At 41.3% G+C, this 20,119-nt stretch overlaps 1 protein-coding gene across 2 annotated transcripts in view; it reads right to left on the minus strand.

Moving 5' to 3' along the window:
* The window catches only part of LOC105496316 (catenin beta like 1), a 176,669-nt gene that overhangs the window by 105,143 nt on the left and 51,407 nt on the right, over positions 1-20,119 (minus strand). For both annotated transcript variants that reach the window (XM_071079342.1, XM_071079343.1), the window contains 3 exons: positions 19,599-19,740; positions 8,641-8,736; positions 1,007-1,100 (listed from right to left, as the gene is read on the minus strand). In XM_071079342.1, the coding sequence (XP_070935443.1) occupies positions 1,007-1,100; positions 8,641-8,736; positions 19,599-19,740 (332 nt within the window). The remainder of the gene's footprint in view (positions 1-1,006; positions 1,101-8,640; positions 8,737-19,598; positions 19,741-20,119) is intronic.

Raw genomic sequence — 20,119 nt, forward strand, 5'->3', positions numbered from 1 at the left:
TTTTTATTAACAGACAGTCAGTAGTCAGTTAACAGACTTTTGATACAGCAAAATCCAGCATTCTGCTAACAAATGGCAATGCCAAATTCTGGCTCTAGACTACAGCCAACCCAAATTACAGAGTGTTGTGTTCCTCCTCTTCCCCCCAGGTGCCCATCTTTCCCCTTCTTTATGATAATCCTCAAGGAAAAGAGTCCAGAACTACAACAGAAATACGTGGTACACAAAGGAGCTAAAAATAAAAATCTAATCTCATCAAATTTTCTGCTTCCACTGGGCCTCGTTCATTTCTCAAGCTCTGCTTACAGATATGTCATCTCTGGTTTTATAAGACTGACCAGTAATAAAGAGGGCTACCCCCAAAACACAATTTTAAATAGGATATTGGTTCAACAACTTTACAAAAGGAAAGACTGGGGAGATTCAAGGAGGAGAAGGAAGAGGAGAAATACTACGGAGGAATCATTTTAAATGAAAATCTGATGTAGGGACAGTCAAGTAGTAGCAATATTTCAACTCACAGTTTACATGGTAGTCTATACCTAAGAAGAGAAAGAAACACTAACTCTTTTTCAAATAAAATGTCCTACAAAGGTACAGAGCGGTCCAAAAGTTTGCAGTTCCATTGAAGGAAAGTGATAAGAAAAACCAACTTAAAATGATTTAAAATGTTTAAATATACACATTCCAAAGGAAACAAAATTAACCAGCATAGACTTCATCCTAACTTTTGGAGGCAAAGGCCTGCTAACCAGAGCCAGCGGTTTCTGACTAGGAAGGTTACCTACTTAGTGGATTTCTGCTTTTATTACCTACAAGCCAAACCAAAGCTGCAGTTATATGAAATTTACACAAAGGTCTTCATTTCTGAGAAGGCAGTTTGGGAGCAGAAGGAAGGAAAACACTCCTGCTATTGACTATATTATGAAGAAGGAAGGGAAATGAGCACAAAGCCCCAAAACAAACACAAAGCAACTCGGGCAATGGCAAGCACCCTTCCTCTCACCCAGAGTGTTGTGGACGCCATCTGCCTCCTCTTTCACAGACTCATCCAGGCGCTCCAGATTCTGTACCAGCAGTGCTACCACCTGCCCATCCACCTGCAAGAACAGCGAAGCAAAAGGAGAGAGGGATGTTACAAAATGGTCCCCAAAATGTTCCCGTTCCCATACTTACTTCTCCACTATTTGAATGAACAGAGTGAGTAAAAAAGCAGCAATGTATGGTTTACAAGGTGCTCTCCCATCCCATTATCTCTTTTAAGTCTTAAAGTGACCCTGAGGTAAGTAAAAGGCAGGCATCATTATCTCTAACTTCAGATGAGTCAACTGGAGCTCAAGGAGACAAAGTAAAATCCAAGGTTAAAAGGTTGGTGAGTGACAGTGCTAGCACTTGAACACAGACCATCTGAAACCAAGCCCTGTGCTCTTTCTCCTTCTCTGTGGTACTTAGACAACTCACGAGAATGCCATCTTAAGCAAAACACATTTCTAGGCCAATGCACCAAAAGATGTTTCGCTGGAATGTTCACCAGTCACATTTTATGTTGACCTCAAAACATTCCTGTTTCCTTGCTAAGCTTTTATGAAACTACTACTTATAAAGAATTTATAGTTCCCTCTTAAAAGGAATAATCAACACAATAAAATATCTTCTATTTGTATGACATGGGATGCACAGAAAGCTACTGCATTTCCCTTAATGGAGTCAGACATGTTGAGACAGATAGGAAACTTTCAGTAGCCACACCATATAGCTGATGTTCAAGACGTTAGTGACTCAGCCAAGACCACACAGCTATGGAGCAGTGGAGGCAAAGGCAAAAACCTGGCTTCCTTCTCCTTAGGTGAAATGATGCTTTTACTACTTCATGCTACCTCCTGTGCACAATCTGTGTCCTAGGGAGACTGCCCTTAGGTAGCCCTGAGGCACACCAAGGAAGATAACTAAGGAAACACCTAGTTTTCTGTCATCAAGAAGGGATGATCCATCTGGTAACGGATTCTTAAGCACAGCCAATAAGTAAAGCCACCTGAAGACACGGTCTGCTGCATATCTGTGTCATCCTCCCTCTCAGTGTTTCGGTTTCCTCACTTATGAAATGGGGATAAGTTCTAAAGAGTAAATGAAAATATGTGACAGGCCTTACCCTAGGTCTAGTTCATGGCAGTTGCTCAAAGAATCAAGTAGAAGGTTTGAATCTAGCCCTTTACCCTGTTGATACCTGATTATTCACTGTTCCTCTCTTCCACTGGCTAAGAAAAAGCCAAGCTCCTGAAAGGCAGGCACCTTGCTTCATTCATCTTTCTATATCCTAAGTCTACTACAATGCTATATACAGCAGATACTCAGTAAATCTTGCTAAATTTAAATAAACTGATGGAACACATAGTTTGTGCACTGTAATTGCTCCATTTATCCTCATGTAATTCTCACATCTTTCACAGGCGAGAAAGTAAAGGCTCTGAGAGGTTAATTAGTCTGATTGAGGTCACAAAGCTGGTGGCAGAAGTGCCCAACTCCAACTCTACTTTTTCCCATAATCCCCCATTATTTCAATGAGGGGAGAGAATGAGGGAGAAAAAAGAAGGAAATGATCTCATCCAACCAAATACTTCCGGAGCCCTTGCATGTAAAGTATTCTATAGACACAATTCAAACCGAGCTTGAGGAGGCAAGCAATGGCAGGCGGCATAGATCTTGAAACATGGACTCTTTACTCTGTCTGGGTGAGATGTAAGGGAAATATGTGGACAAGGGAAACGTGAAATTATTGACTAATTTGTGATACGTGAATCACAAATGCATTAGATTTTTCTAGGCTCTCCTTTATGCCGTGGTGTGAGGAACAAGGAGGGGATACTATTTGAAGAAACACTGATGCCAGATTTGGGAGCCTGTAAATACAGGAAAGTGCTGTTTTCCCATCTTGTGCCAAGAGCTATACAATCTTGCTCTCAAATCTCATAGCCAGCAAAAGCTTCACTAAAGAAATCCACTACAATGTTTTCCTTAATTAACTGGACAATTTGAGTATGTAAGAGAAAACAGAAAAACATCTGGGGGAAAAATATGAACCATGTCACAGTATGTTTTTCCCTAAATCACCCTGATTGACTTATAATCTCCCTGAATCCTAAAGCAGCAGACACCACTACTCCACTGGGTCCCACCCTGCTTGCCAGTTCTGCAAACTGCTTCACCAATTTCAATTGCTTATTGCCGCTTTATCTGCATTATTTTTCCCCCTTTCTTTGATTCTTAGTTATGTTTCCCATCTCTGCTGTTTAGAAGGTGGTGGGGACACTGTCAGTGAGCAATGCGTTTAAGTCCTAGAGCTGAATGGTTATGGATAACAGGCCTCCGGCTAGAGGAAAATCTTTTTTCTTGCTACGGAAATCCAACCCCTTTTTAAGCTTGCAAACTGTGAAACTTTATGTTTAGTTGGGTTAAGTGCAATTTTATCTGATTGCAGGAAGGCCAAAAGCAGTCAAAATACATTTAGCTCAGAAAAACCTTCAAAAAATATTTATATTATGCATGGCTCTGGATATCACTGAGTAAAAGTACAAATTAGCATTCTGATCTATTCCCTCTAGCCCCTTGGGCCTACGTTCAATTTTCTGGACCTGTGACAAAGTCTGAAACTAAAAACAAATCCTGCTTAGGGATTAAAGCATCAGCTGGAGAACCCTTGCCTTGGAAATCAGGACTGTCTTGGGTGTGATGTTTTCTGATAAGTCATTTGTTATTTCTGATTGTTAGCAGGCCTCCCAAACAATATTCCGGGAGGTCCTACTGAGATAAAGTTCAAGGGCACGATCAGACATTATCTTCCACTTGACCAAAGAGGGTGGATATAAGAGAAGAGGAAGAAATAAAAAAGAGACAGATGAGAGGGTTTGAAGGAGGATTCTTTTTCTATCTGGTACAATCTGCCAATAAGCTTTCTCAAGAGTTAGACTGGGGTTTTTCTGCCTACTAAGAGTTTCAGAAATTTCATATTTAAAAAACAGTAATAACAATAAAACCCATACCCACTGAATCTTGATCAAACAAGTTTTGAGAATAATACAGTAACATGGTCATAACGCAAAACTCAGGCCTTTTGTATCCGAGCTGTAACTTTTCAGCTTCCATTCTTGCCCCTCCAGTCCATTATCCACACAGCGGCTAGAAGCCCTGTTTAAAACGCTGGTCAGGCTACGATACCACTCCCCTGCTTACATCCTCCAATTACTTCCCTTTACCCTGGCAATGCCACCCAACCTCTTCACCAAGGCCCACAGAGCCCAGTGTGGTCTGGCCCTGACTCTGTGTTCTCCCTTCACCCCAGCTGTACATTCACAAGACTGGCCCCTTCTCTGTTCCTTGAATATGTCAAACTCAGTCTTGCCTTATGTCTTTTGCCCTTTTCCCATCCTGCTCTTGAACATTCTGAATGGCTGGTTTCTTCCAGAACTCAGGCCTTGCCTGACTATTTAATCCAACCTGACTTCCCAGCCACTCTATCTCACATCACTCTATTTTAATTCTCTTAAACAGGGAACCACTCTCTGATAGTTTTCTTGTTTATGTATCTACTGTTTCTCCCTACGCTCATACCATGTAAGCTCCACAAAAACAGAGGCTTTGTCAGGCTTGCTCACAGCTATACACCTGGTTCCCAGAATCAGGAACACATCAAGTGCTCGATAAACATTTAGTGAACAAATGAACAAATGAATTTTGCTTTGGAACAAATACAGATGAAGGTGAGAACATGAATGGAAATGGGAAGGAACAAGATCCAGGAATTTTCATAGTAAGTACCCTTACAGCAACATAAACCTGGCCAACCTCAGTCTCACCTGGGCAGCACAAATCCATCGCCAACCAAGTCCAAGGCAAACCGAGATGGGGCTTCAAAGTTTAACATCTCAGTAGGGTTAACTGAGTGCAGGAATGGGTATGGAGGGTAGTTTCCTGGAAGTCCACATCAAAGCCACTTTTGTGGAACTCTATAAAGAGTTTCTGTAAAGCAAATGCTGGCTCCTAGACACTGGCCAGCTACACCACCCAGCCACACTTCATCTCCATAGGCTGGGACACCTCCATATGCTCTCATATCAAAGGCCCCCTTCAGAGGCCATTGCTGATACCTGCAGCTCTGCAGCCCTTCCTGATTATTCCATCAGAAGTGAGCGCTCCCTCCTCTTGGTGTCCACAGAAGCATGCCTCTCATAGCTGTTTTCAATGTTCTGCCTTGTATTATCATTACTTATTTCTTCCTTTTTTTAAAAAAAAAAACAAATAAAAACTAAAGCTCTATCCTCTCATGTCTTATTTAGGCCCACCCCACCTAAATGTGGTTTTATTGAGTGTTTGTTCAAAATGTTTTTGAAATGTTTTTTAAACTGAAAAAAATGTTTGTTGAACTCAATATTCACAGACATCTTACTGTGTGGCAGATGACACATACAATTTTAACCTGACATTTGCTAAGTGCTTAATATCTGCCAGGCATAGTACCTTTATAATGATAATGGTCAACATTTATCAGGTGTTTACCCTGTGCCAGACTGTTCTAAAGACTTATTAAATATCTCACTTGTTCCTCGCTTTGGTACTGTATGATAGGCACTACTGTTATCTCCATTTTACAGAAAAAGAAACAGTATGGAGAGGTTAGTAACTTTCCCAAGGACACAGAATTGGTAAGTGACAAAGCCACTGCTCTGACCACTGCCCTGATGGGGATCACCCCTCAGGAAGGACAAACTTATAAAGAGACGTCTATAATCCAGTGTGACAAGTGCCAGGATGTACAAAGTGCTAGAACAACACATCCTGCTGAGGTGATGAGTCTGGAAAAAACTCAAGAGGGAAGAGATAAAGTTTAAGTCAGGCCTCACAGGATGAGAGGTAGTATTCCAGGTAGCCCCAGAGAGGCAAGGCTAGGCAAGCGGAAGGCAAAGCATGAGCAAAGGCATGGGACTACCTAGCACATGGCAAGTTTTGGGACTGGCAAGTAGAAAAATGACTGTAATTTAATCATCACTCTCAAGAAGTCCAAAGTCATCTGTGGAGAGGTAAGCCAGAGAATTGCCATCAAAGCAATATACCCTCTTGTTTACCACTCTTCAGAAAAGAGTCCATTTTCCAAGCTACCAGATCAACTTGTTACAAAGCACAAATATTTGCCTTTTGTGTAAGTAACAACAGTAGATATGAACCAAATTTTAAAACCCTGAAGATCCCTGAGAATGCCAGGACAGCGTTCTTTCCCCACAAATGTGCTATCCTATTGCTTAGGACTTCCAACTGGGAAAAAGACCAAAGCAATAACTGCAAACTGCACACCACAATAAATTCTGCCACATGCCCTCTAGCCTTTGCTCATGCAATTCCAGGCCTCAGATATTGGCCCCAAATTAAAACTACAAAGACAACTCAACCCTTGTAATATGAGAGTACTTATCAAATTTCTTCCCGAATGCAGCACAAGAGTAAAAAAAGTAAATGGAAGAACACCGCCAGTTCTGTTCTCTGATATTTACTGATGACTTCTGACTGGTTGCAGACAAGCAAATAATCTACTGGAGTCCAGGAATGTTCAATGCTTGTGATTCCTACCAGCCCCACCAGGATAAACCTGTAAGAGTCAAAATCTTAAACTAATATGATAATAATAAAGACTAAACTAAACAAACAGAACATCCTGCATAGCAGTTACCTAATGGCTCCCCAGACTGAGGGTGAACTGTTTCTTTCCAAACAAACAATAAAATCTGCCAAGATGCAGTTTTTGTCGGTGGGCTTGGCAACATGGAAAAAACAAAGGGGACTTTTGTGTGAATTGCTGTTTCTGGGTACGTTTTACATGCAACAGCCAGACTAGCTGTTCCTCTCTCGTCTTCCCTATTCAGACAGGCAAAGGATGGTAATTAAAATCAGCCCAGGGACCAGGCAGGAAGGCTCATTCAGAGCCATGTAATTAACCTCTGGAAGGTAAGACTGCACAACAACACTGCGGGGACACAGAGTAGGAGCAAGTGCCACAGTCTTTCCTCAGATGCCCCTCAAAACAAAAGGACTTCCCAACATCATCCTTTTCTTTCTGCACAGTGGTTCAAAGGAAAAATAAAGGTCCTGAATTCTATAAAAGTAGCAGTTTGCTCTCTAAAGGAGCCTGAAAGAAAAATGGCCATAGAAATTTTCATTATACTCAGTCATAAATGGCCCTGCTGGACTCCAGCCTCACTCCCTGTAAAAGCCAGTTCTTCATAACCAGTGGGTTCACAACCCCTTCATTCACACCAAATGCCAGCAGCGAGCACGGCACATGGGAAATTTCTAGTGTCGAGACCATTATGAGAAAGGGTGAGGAGGGGGTGGGCAGTGTAGCAGTGGGTTTTGAGATCATCTGGGACCCCGTGCCCAGCCATTCTGATTCAGTGGGTCTTGGGTAGGACTAGAAAGTAGCCAAACAAGCACCCCAGGTGCTTCTAATACAAGTGGCTGTAGTGATCTTTGATAAACTGCTAACTGAATCAAAACCAATACCAACATCCTTACCAGAGAGAAAAGACAAGAGAAGACAACAGAAGGAAGAACAACCCACAGAGCCTTGAGGAAGGATACAGCTCTGCAGGTGGACAGAGCTCCACAGGTGGTATCAGGGTAGGGGCTGGACTAGATGCACTTCTGCCACTGGCCAGCTGGGGTGCCTTTTCAGCTTTGTGGCCCTCTCTGATCACCAGTGAACTAGGAAATCTAGGGAGGTGGAAACAGAATTGTGGTGGGGATCAGAACATGCAGGCTTTTTTATCAGCTGTCACAGGACTGGCTGAGCAACCCAGTGGGAGTCTTCACTTCTGCAGCTGGGTTTCCTCGCATGTAAGGCAGTTCGACTTTCTGGCACCTGGCCACAGCTGCACCTCACAGACCAGCTCCTCTGGGTTGGCTGCTGCGTGGATCACTAGCTGAGGAATATTCTGAGGCCTGGCCTAAGGCTCCTCAAAAGACTGCAGACATCGACTGCCCTGTCTTCTACAGGCAGGGAAAGACATTCTGGCCTCAATGAGCCATAAGGTTTATTCTCATTTTTAACATTCTCCAATTCCTCTCTGATGACCTATTTGTAAAATAAGTAATAATACCTGTTCTCACTGGCACTTGGGATTAGAAAGTCCAGATGAGAAAAACATTTGTGAAAGCTCTTTGTAAAAAGGTCAGTAGCAACAAAAGACAGGAGGAAAGAAAGGGGCAGAAAATATAGAGTCTAGGAGACCACGGGTTCAAATCCTGGCTGTGTGACCACGGGCCATTTGTTTGGCCTCTCTAAGCCACAGCTTCATGGCTGTATATGGGAATAGCAGCAATAATGCCAATGTGAAAGGATGTGGTGAGAAGAATGAGAAATGGCCCTGCCCACCGCAGAGACTTAATGAGGGCGAGGCCTCTGCCTGACACAGTTTCAAAGCATAAAGCACTGCCCCAGTCATATCTCTACTTTTTCACTCTCCTTATTCACTCCGGTCTCGCCACAGACCAGCGTCACTGTGGAGTTCCACCTGGTACCCACTCTCAGAGACGATGGTGGTGGTAATGCCAACAACTTATACAAACCTGCAAAACCCCAGAGGATGTGTAACTTACCAGAGCATCGATAAGCACTTCTGCTCCCTCTTCACTCTCATGGAGGGTGTCTATATCTGTTAATTCCTGAAGCAAATCGACCACGGCTATGGACACATGTGAAAAATGTTAAGGGTATAACACACACACTGAAACGCTACCGATATTTTTCTTCCCTTCTGTTTCCTCCTCAATTGCTTTATCACCATTTACCTTTAATAGACTCCGGTTTTATTAACATCTCTTCAACAGGGTTCTACCCACAGTGGGTATTCATTAAATGTTAACTGACTCACTCGGTCTCTTTCCTTATGCTGCCTTCCTCGCTGCTTAGTCCATAGGTTCACTGAATTTTCATAGATTTCAAAATTTTAAATAGATCACCTGGGAAGTCACTTTTCCAGTGAGAAATAGGCCAACACCCTCAACCTCATCTCGTAATTTAAATTCTTGAAACTCAGTATAATCTTAACTACCTTGTACAGTTCACCTTCGAAGGCAGTAATCATTTCTAAGAGGTGGCTGATGTTCACCAAGGAGTCTTCAGAGATCAGGACATGACATAATTGGTTGAAAACAAAGGGAAAAATTTATATGGAATTGGGCTAGTCCCCATCAACCTCTGTCCCCTCAAATGTCACACTGCTATGAATATAAAAGGAAGAATAGAGAATTTAAAACTGTGCAAAAATAGGAAAAGGAAAGGGAAGTACAGGGCCAGGCACAGTGGCTCATGCCTATAATAACACCCAGCATTTTGGGAGGCCAAGGCAGGAGGACCGCTTGAGCTCAGGAGTTTGAAACCAGCCTGGGCAACACAGTGAGACCTTGTCTCTACTAAACATTTAGGAAAAAAAAAAAAAAAAAAATGAGCCAGGAGTGGTGGCACATGCCTAACGTCCCAGCTACTTGGGAGGCTAAGGCAGCAGGCTTGCTTGAGTTCAGGAGATCAAGGCTGCAGTGAGCTACGATCACGTCACTGCACTCCAGCCTGGGAAACAGAGTGAGACCCTGTCTCAAAGGAATAAAGAAAAAAAGAGAGAGAGAGAAAAGAAAAGAAAGGGAAGTATAAAGAAAGGGAAACATGAAGGAGAGAGTTATATTTGGAAACTGGTGGCAGAACTAAACTTATAACTAAGCTTCCTTTCCCTCACCTGAAAACTCTCTATCTCTCTCTCTTTCTCTCTCTCTCTCTCTCACACACACACACACACACACACACACACACAGGTGTACACACACACACAACGGGGGGGGGGAGAGAGAGAGAGAGAGAGAGAGAGAGAGAGAAACAGATACCTTGCTCCAGCAAACTGCATTTATTGAATGCCCATGATGACTAAAGCACTGAACATGATAAAGGCCAATCCATTCTTCATTCTGGGCCTCAGTTTCCTCATCTGTAAAATGAGAAAGATAGATAATCTAAAACAATTTTAAAAACCATACACCACAGGCAATAACCAACATGTAACAAATGAAGAATACACACGGACAATATGAACCACATGTGTCCTGAAAAGGAGCAATCAGATGCAGCTGGGGAATTAGTAATGACTTGCTAGAAGAAGACTGCTCAGAAAACAGGCAACTAAAAATATGAGGACAGGCAGACTAGAAGGTAAAACCACGGGAATAAAAGCAGAGAGACTGGAACGTACAAAGGCATTTGAAAAGAAGAAAGGATTGGAGGAGAGGGGAGGGAAGTGGAAAGGGGAGAGAAAATTGTAACTAGCTGAAGAAAATAATATTTTGAAAGAATAAGCTAAAAGCTGTGTGCAGGATGCATTAAAGCACGGTGAGCATGAGGGATGGGGGTGGCACACAGGAGCCACCACGTGGACAGCATGTGTGGGTAGTTGTGGGAGCCAGGCCTGAAGGAGAAAGGCCTATTCCAAAGCTACCACATACAAAAGAATCCTGAAGATTCAACGAAGGTCAGAATCAGGGCAGTTTTACTAAAAAGAAAAAATAAAAGATGCAGAACATATGAACAAAAATGACAGGACCTGCTAGCTGATGACTGATGTTCTGGGTATTATATGCAGTCTTTTGCTGAAAGAAAAATTACTTGAAGGTTTGCTTTACTCATCTCTAACTGACCAGCTGACCATCATGAATATGTAATTAAGCTTTCTGTGTCTTACTCCTTCACTCTTAAAGGTGATATTTACCCAAAACTTAATATGAGCAAAGAGCTTAAAGGTCTTTGGACAAAAATCCTTCATGCTTAACATCTTCATCTAAAAAATAATCAGAAAGCTGTTGACAGAGTCAACATATGTGCCTGATATAGAGTAAACTGAAACACACAAATTATTGGAATCAATTATAATAAAAAACAGCAAAAAATAACCAGGCTACCAAACTAACCCCTAGAAACCCTAGAGCTACCCTTGACTAGTAAGAATTAGTAGTTCTCCCTCTCTAAAATTAAAATAGTCATCATCATAATAGCCGCCATTTTTAAAAGTCACAGCATCATGTCTGGTGCTATGCTACTGGAATTCTTTCAGCAGCATTATAAGGTTCGGTGCAAGTACTATTTAACAGATAAGAAAGATAAAGCTAGTAGCTGTTAAGTTCTCTGGCCTGTGGTAGCTCATGCCTATAATTCCAGCACTTTGGGAGGCCAAGGTGGGCAGATCATTTGAGGTCAGAAGTTCAAGACCAGTCTGGCCAATATGGTGAAACCCTGTCTCTACTAAAAATACAAAAATTAGCCAGGTATGGTGGCACATGCCTGTAATCCCAGCTACTCAAGAGGCTGAGGAAGGAGAATTGTTTGAACCCAGGAGGTGGAAGCTACAATGAGCTGAGACTGTGCCACTGCCCTCCAGCCTGGGTGACAGAGCGAGACCCTGTCTCAAAAAAAAAAAGTTATCTAAAGGTCACTGCAATAGTAAGGGAGAAATGTTAGGTCCACCTGATTTCAATAACAACGCTATTGCCAACTATATTTCATATTAATGCACAAGGGGATATACACTCAGTTTAAATATGGCTACATTCAGGTAAATTCTAGCTTTTGACCCTGCTGTAACCACAGAGAAAAGAACTATCATTTAATTCCACCATAAATTAGTAAAAGATTCAGGGAAAAGAATAAAATGTTAACACCTCCCCACTCTTCCAAGAAACTCCCATATTTATTCTCTTGAAAAGTTCATAATCCATTCAAAAGCTTATTTAATACATATGGCAACATTCACCTAAATCCATCCATCCATCCATCCCCTCACTGTGGAGTCAGATGTCTACAGGACAACTGAGCTGGGCACGGTTGCTTATGCCTGCAATCCCAGCACTTTGGGAGGCCAAGGTGGGAGGACTGCCTGAGTCCAGGAGTTTGAAACCAGCCTGGGCAACATAGTGAGACCCTGTCTCTATTAAAAAAAAAAAAAAAAAAAAAAGCAAATAAATAAGTGTCTATAGAACAAGGATCTAAATCAGGCATGCAATAATGCAATAAGTAGTGTTATCTTTATATCTCTTGAATAACAGCATGAATGATTAAATACTTATTAACTTGTATGTGATGATTATTAAGCAATAGCCTCAAAAAGATAAGTGAAGTATATCTAAAAGATGAACAGATGAAGAGTCAAAGCAGGCTTGAGGACAAGGGTCATGTCATATTCATCTTTGCCTCACATCTTTAATGATCTGAATGATCCCAAAATTATCACCAGCCATGTAATCTTGTGCAAGCCCCTTTATTTCCTTAGAGCTTAATTTCCTCATCTGTAAAATTGGCGTAATAGTCTCTGCCCAGCCTCTTCCACTGAGTAGCTATAAGGAATAAATGAGATCAGGTATGTCAAAGGCCAAGGAAGTTAAAATACTCAAGAAATGTAAAAGCACTATAATACAGATTGTTAGTCAAGTCTTCCCACAGAATGCCCAAAGCCCTCACTATTGCCTTCATTTTTCCAAAAGCCTCTAAAATCTAAAGTTTAAGCTAACAACAGCATGGTCCCCCCTTTTTGGGTCACAATGGGTTGGAAGATCTAATTTTATATTTCAGCTATGCCACAGAGATTCAGATTGATCAAGTCCTTTATCAGCCTTTCAGGTCTTGTGGGCAAGATATCACATTTTTCTTTGATTATTCTTATACCACGCTCACAAATGTGTCACATGAAACCTAGAAACTTAAAAAATAAGAAACATTTTAGACAAAGGTGATTTTATAGAAAAGCATAAATGGCTTTTCCAGGAAAACTTGTTTCTTATCATGTTTCAATGGATATCTACTTGCCTACTTTCCTGCCTCAGTTGAGAAGTCAAATAAGAAATCAGCTACCTACCAGGCCTGGTAAACATCTCATCAATCCTACCACTAACTGATTTTATATAAATTCCCAACTTTCACAAAATAGCATTTTAGCAAGGCAGTAATAAGTCTGTAATTGCCATCATCAACTCCTGGGTAATATAATATGACCCAGAAGACAGAGGTCATTTGAAGACCAGAAAGAGGAATGAGAATCAAAACTAAAGACAGACAAACTCTCAATCTTGATGAGAAAATTCAGCATGGTTGGCCATCCCTCCAGCATTTCTTCACAAGCAGACTCTGGGCATGGGTGATAGGTTTTTCCACTGTAGTTACAATTTCATTTCACAAGGTAAAAGGCTCTTCTGTCCAAGAATAATAGGAAAAGAGAGAGCCTGTCTCCCTGCGAATTACTAAAACACAGTTTTTGATAGCCTATTTTGTCATGTCGAGTAGAAAGGCCACCCACGCACTCCCTCTGTACCTGTCCACTACTGGGGCAGTAAGTTAGTGTAATAATAGGTAAAGCAGAAAAGACCAGCTGGGCACAAAATGGTCCATAACACAATGGCTCTTGGAAAAAAAGAGTGGTGTTTACTTCTATTTTTTGGCTCTGGATATTTGTTTTGGGGTCATATCCCACTTAGAGTCTTGGCACAGAAACTAAGCATTAATCTCATTAATCTCCAATGAGATGAGTCCACAAGGAACAAAGTTATGAAAAAAACAACAAAGAAAGAGAAATAAGATGTATTAAGCAGATGGCTTTTTAAAAGTCATTTCAAAAAAGCTTTCTTAAGACAAATAAACCAGTATAGATTCAGAGAATATAACTGTTAATGCAATAAATGTGAGCTTTTTAAAAAATTCTCTTTTCTTTAAGTTCTAGACTAGGACAGTAATTAGATATAGCTCAATTAATGCAGATGAATTTCAAAACAGACAAAATGGTCTTTTTCTCCTTCAAAAGCAGCTGGCACAAAGCTACCTAGAATGAAACTGGACAATCCTAGATCAAACTAATATGAAGGAGAAAATGTACTCATTCAACATTTATTAAGTCCTTATTAAATGCCAGTGGGGAGTAATATGCCACAGGGGAAATGTCCAAAGCAGGCTACAACCACCCTAATCTTCCGGGGACATAGATTTCACCTAAAACAAGACCAAAAGTTACATTAATCTGGTACCAGGTTTTGTTTGTTTCAAGTTACATTAAAAGATCCTTCTTCTACATTGCCATTTTGGCACTTTTAACCTAAGGTGTTTATCTTCAGAGCATATTTAATTGGATCCAAAAAATAAGTGGTTTATCAATACATGTCAAGGAAGTCAGATGATAAATGAGAAAAAGAAGTAAATTCTTCTAAATGTAATTTTAATTCTGGAAATATCAAGACAAATACAGCTCCTAGAAAAATAACAGCTCAAAATACGTAAGTCTTCTTAGACAGTGCTGGCGGGAAAGCAATGGAGCAAATACCAACTCCCTCCCAGTCCAATTAGAAGAAAGCCCCTAAGGAGGCTCAAACCCTTCCCAGCCCTATTCTTGCTCATTAGCACTGGGTCTGCAACACAAGGCACCCTTGACTATTGTACACACCCTCTGGGACAACATGGTGAGTCTCAGTCAGTTTGTTCCACTTTAGTATTCTCAGACCCAGATTACTCAAGTTCAGTTGATCCCTGTTGATCTAAAACACCGATCTTATTTTCCAAATTCCCACAGTAATTCTTCACAAAACTCACTTGACAACTCTGTAAGTTCTCCTGGTTTTCTAGAATCAGAAGAAAACTAAATAGTCATTTGGAAAAGAACAGTGCTAATGACCACTCCCTAAAATTATTCCACACCAAAAAGAGCCGTCCCATCAGCACAATGATCTACTCTGCCACTTACAAATTTTTCCCTGCTTAAATATTAGCATTCAACCCAATGTATTGGTACCTTAAGTTAACATTACAGTGAGACCTCATTTTTCTGTCTCACAACGGGGTGGAGAGAAAGCAGACTTTGAATAAATTGGGTTCAGGTTACTGGATTTTTTTTATTTTAATTAAAGAATAAGGCATTTAGCTGGGAAGCAGTAGTCATTGTTTTTTTTTGTTTGTTTGTTTTTTGTTTTTTGTTTTTTTTTAATTAAGCCATGGACCTGATACCTTGATAAATTTGTAGTGACTACATGAGCAGCCAGCAAGACCACATCAGCTTCCATCCATAGTACGAGGAATGGCAATGTCCATCGCAAAGGGAGAGGCTACAAAAATAAACCTGAAATGCATGCTAATCTCCACGTCTGTCAAAAGCTTACCCATCTCCACTCCCCACACCCCCAAGCCAGAGATGACACACACCTTCTCAGGGCTCCAGTCAGTGGTATTTCCTGAGCATACTGCTCCAAATGCACTCTCCACACACACCATGGGGGTGGGGGGTGGGGGTAATTTGAGGGTTTTTGCTTTAAACTGGAGTTATTATTTTTTATTAGCATCCAACACACTTATCATACAAAGGAGGAACCCAGTAAATAACAGTGATCTACCAAAAAGACTTTAGAAGGGACTCCACTAACCACTCAAATTGAGAACATGGCAAGCGACACGCAAAAACAGAGTATTTATCCATTTGGCGCCATGTGATTGTTGTTGTGGTTTGTTTGTTTGTTTCCCTTTTATTCCTCCTTGTTCCTTTGGGCCAGTGGAGTAAATCTGGCTTAAAGCAGTCCACAAAAATGGATTTTTTAGCAATACTTTAATATCTTTAAATGTACTTTTGGTTTTATTTTTCCATAGAAACACTCTAAAAGGTTCACAAGAAAGGAGCTCTAAACACGTTTAATGATTTACTTTAAAGGAAAAAGTGTTTAAAAAGCATTATTTTGAAAAGGCAGCAGCTGCTGGGTTCCACCTTCTGCTCCCTCTGACTGCATTTAGAGTAATCCTCCAAAACCATGTGAGTGTGTGCTCCCCACCCCCAAGATATGCTCTCCACAGATCAGAATCCATTCTGCAGCCAACCGATGGCTGGGCTCCAGCCTCTCAAGGGGGCAGATGAGGCACAGAAGCGCTGACAAGCCCTCACCAGCAGCAGTGATGCAGAGCGCCAGAATAAACTCTGAAGCTGCTTCTCACGGTTGAAAGGATGAGGCACAAGCTGTTTTCTCACATCCTCTGCCTCTTAAGGTTACAACAAACCAGCCTCTGATCCAATTAAAATCCCTACAGTTTACGTTTTCGCAGAGGAGGACAAAGCAAAGATGACCGGTGCTTGCTGGGAACATAACCAGCCATGTATGGTCTTGGTTGATAAATGAAGAGTTAAAAAAGATTAAAAATTTAAGTCATGACTGCCATGAAATTGTTTATTCATGGTAAGGTGTTTTGGGCAGTTACAGCTGTACAACAGTAAATTGTTAACAACCGTTTCCTGAAGAAAGATTTCCATTATAGATCACAGATAAGACAAGCAGCAGAGTGCAATGTTGCAGGGAGAGCAACGTTCCGACCAACAGAGGATATGGTAGATGCAAGTCAAGAGGACCTACCCTTTCCTGAAATCACTTTCAAGAAAAATCGTACTTTGAGGAGGATGACATTTACCCTAATTGCTGCCTCTAATTAAAATTAAGGTAATTAAAAAAATTTCAAATGCACTTTAAATTTGATGTAAGACATAATTAAAAATCAGATTTTAAAAAATATCATTAGGGCAGTTGGGTGCAGGTTGGCATACAAGAGGAAAAAAAAAACAGTTTAGCTCTCAGAAAACAGGAGGGAAATGGCAATCTGTCAAAGTTATTATAGGGGGATGTGTTTTTTCCCTTTTTAAAGACCAGAACTTAACAACTTGGAACATCTGTGCCCTTGCCTTTCCCAAATATGCCGATGTCGAGCAGCGTTTTTTTGTGTGTCAGTCTTCTCCCCAGCAGGAGCCAGGCTGGTGAATCAGCAAAATGTCAGTATCTTCCAAAAGCTGTTACTATTATTTTGAGTTAGCAGGAATAGAAAAAAGAATGAGAGTGGTGTTTCCAGAAAGAAAATAAGTCATTTCTGTACTAATACACAGGGTAACAGGTGACCATGCGACTCTGTCAGCAATGTCGTAAATCCCACAGGAAGACTCGAGGTGCACTGGAGGAACACTGGACTGAAAATCACAGACCTGGAGTGCCCGTCTTAACCTCAAGTTAGCTGTCCAACATCTGGACCTCACACTTGTCACTAAGTAAAAACAAACAAGGTGCTCAGCTAAGTCCTCTTTAAGGTCTGATCAGATTCCGAAATCTACCCTTCTGTAGGTGAACTGAAATGTGAAGTAACAACTAGAACTCGTGGTCTCTGAATCTGTGAAGATCATTAGTGCCCTGAATAGAGCTAGGTGTATGGCAGTTACCTGCCAAAGAAGGAATGTTTATATCCCCCCACAGATTCATATGTTGAAGCCTATCCCCAATGTGATGGTACCTGGAGGTGGGGCCCTCGGGATTAGTGTCCTAAAAAGAGACCCAGCGAGCTCCCTCACTCCTTCCACCATGTGAGGATGCAGTGAGAAAACAGCTATCTAAGAACCTGGAAGCAGACCCTCACCAGATACCAAAACTGCTGGTGCCTTGGTCTTGAACTTCCCAGCCTCTAGAACTGTAAGAAATAAATTTTTGTTGTTTATGAGCCACCCAAGTTCACGGTATTTTGTTATAGCAGCCCAAACAGACCACGATAATGCCCAATATATATTTACTGACTGATGCTACTTGAGCAACCAGCACAGCTTACGGTTCCCAAGGGCCTAGCACAGTGCCTGGTACATCATGACCACTCACAGCAGGTCTACTGAGTGAAATTTCATGAGACCATGTACTGAGCTCACTCAGCAACAAGTTAACTAACTAGGGTCCTTATACAACCCAGAACCCCACAGCGAACCCTGGTGAACAAAGTCATAAATCTGGGAGCTAACAGATCAATTCTTGATGCTATCTAACATTACATGAAGCATCAGAAATGTCTTAAGACAGTCCTTCAAGAAGCCTGCATTAAAATTATTCACTGATTTATTTCTATGAGAATTATCAGCCAGGCAAGAACTTAGTCAGACACGCTCTCAGGAGAGAGATTACCAGAAAGATGAAAATAACATGAAGCAGCAGCAGATTCCCTGTGAATATCACTCAAGCAGACTAACTTCATTTGTCTCTTACCTTTGGAAATCTGGATTTAAACAGAACAACTACTAGAAGAGAATTTGGTTTAATGAACATAACCCTTTCCACAGACACATCAAAAGCCTTTGCAATAAAGCTACAGCACATCTGATAGCCAAGATAAAGTATAAAATGGTTTTGGAAGTCACGATTCAGATTCAGTGACAAGTAACATTTACTAAGTGCCTACTACGTATCAGGAACTGTGGTCAGCATTTATACACTCCTTTGATCCTCTCAGTAACATGGAAAGCTACTCCAGAGGCTGAGGCAAAATCACTTGAGGCCAGGAGTTTGAATCCAGCCTGGGGAACATTGCAAGACCCATCTCCAAAAAATAAAATAAAATAAAATAAAAATTAGCTAGGATGGTGGCATGCACTTGTAGTCCCTCCTCAGGAGGCTAAGGAGTAGGATCACTTAAGCCTAGGAGTTTGAGGCTGTAGTAAGTTATGATTATGCCACTGCACTTCAGTCAGGGTGACAAAGCAAGACCCTGTCTCTAAAAACAAATAAAAATAACACTGAAAGACAAAAATTATTAACTCTACCTGTGCAAAGAATACAAGCTGTGGAGGGGCACCATCTTTCACACAAAAATGAGGCTGAGAGTCAAACCTAGATTGTCTCTTTAGGCCTAACATGCAATCAACAAATATTAAATGTTATTTATTATGTGTTGTACCCAGTCTTTTTTTTTTTTTTTTTTTTTTTGAGATGGAGTCTCACTCACTTTGCTGCCCAGGGTAGAGTACAGCGGCATGGTCTCGGCTCACTGCAACCTCTGCCTCCTAGGTTCAAGAGATTTTCCTGCCTCAGCCTCTCGAGTAGCTGAAACTACCAGTGTGCACCACCACGTCCCGCTAATTTTTATTTTTATATTTTTAGAGATGGGATTTTGCCATGTTGGCCAGGGTGGTCTCAAACTCCTGACCTTAAGTAATCCAACCACCTTGGCCTCCCAAAGTGTTGGGATTACAGGCACAAGCCACCACAGCCAGCCTCGCTTTTAGGAACTGGAAATATAGGAATGAATAAAACAGAATAGCTCCCCTGTCCTCCTGGACATCCAAATGTGCTTTCTACCACGGTTCACTACCTTCTCTAGTCTCAACTCCACTGGACCATCAGTTAGCAGAAAGATGCCTAAATTAACAGATTCAAATCTGTCTGGCTTTGCCCCCATAAGGGGCCTTCCAATCCACATCCTAAAAAGTAAAGCTGTTAATGTATGAACAAATATATCACGATTAATTCTAGTACTAATAAGAGCAAATAGGACAATTAAGGATTGCCCAAGATTTGCAAGATTTGTTAAGAGAGAAAAATCAGATTTTCCAATGAGTAAAAAGCACTGTGTGTTTCAAGATAGAAGATAATTAGAATGGAAACAGAACATCAGATTTTACAGCACACATCTACAAAGAGAGACAGGAGAGAGAGTAAATAGCACTTCCCCACCATGTCAGCTTTCCTACTGAGGTCAGATCTGAAAGGATATCTGTATTATCATGTCCAAGCAAGCCGAGAAGCGACTGTACGGCATTCAGCTCCACCAGAAGGTGGTACAGGTCTGGCATGGTGGCCACCACGTGCATCTCCTGAATGATGTCATTTAGGTCCAGCTCGGATTCCATGAACCTAGGAGGGAAAACAAGACATCATTAGAAGTAAAGGAGCACTATCAGCAATGAGGAGCAAACAGCAATAATCTAGACAACAAGACGATCTGTCAAAGTGTCTACAACAGACCAACCAAGAAGTACACTCATCCAAACACCATACTGTCACACAATTTCCTTGGGAAATCGATTTCCTCATTACAAAAATCAATCTTGGATTCAGATCTCATTACAGGGTTCCCTTACTCTTGCAGTCACAGGCTGCCTTTCAGAGGCTCCCAAAGCATTTTGTAGCACTAAACGATCTGCCCACCAGTCCTATAGATTAGCTACCATTACCCCTTGGTGTGGCAATTCACTCTGTTGCCCTGAACACAGTTATCCTACTACCCATCCAA

This window comes from Macaca nemestrina, chromosome 15 (genome assembly GCF_043159975.1).
Source record: "Macaca nemestrina isolate mMacNem1 chromosome 15, mMacNem.hap1, whole genome shotgun sequence".
Lineage (NCBI taxonomy): Eukaryota > Metazoa > Chordata > Mammalia > Primates > Cercopithecidae > Macaca > Macaca nemestrina.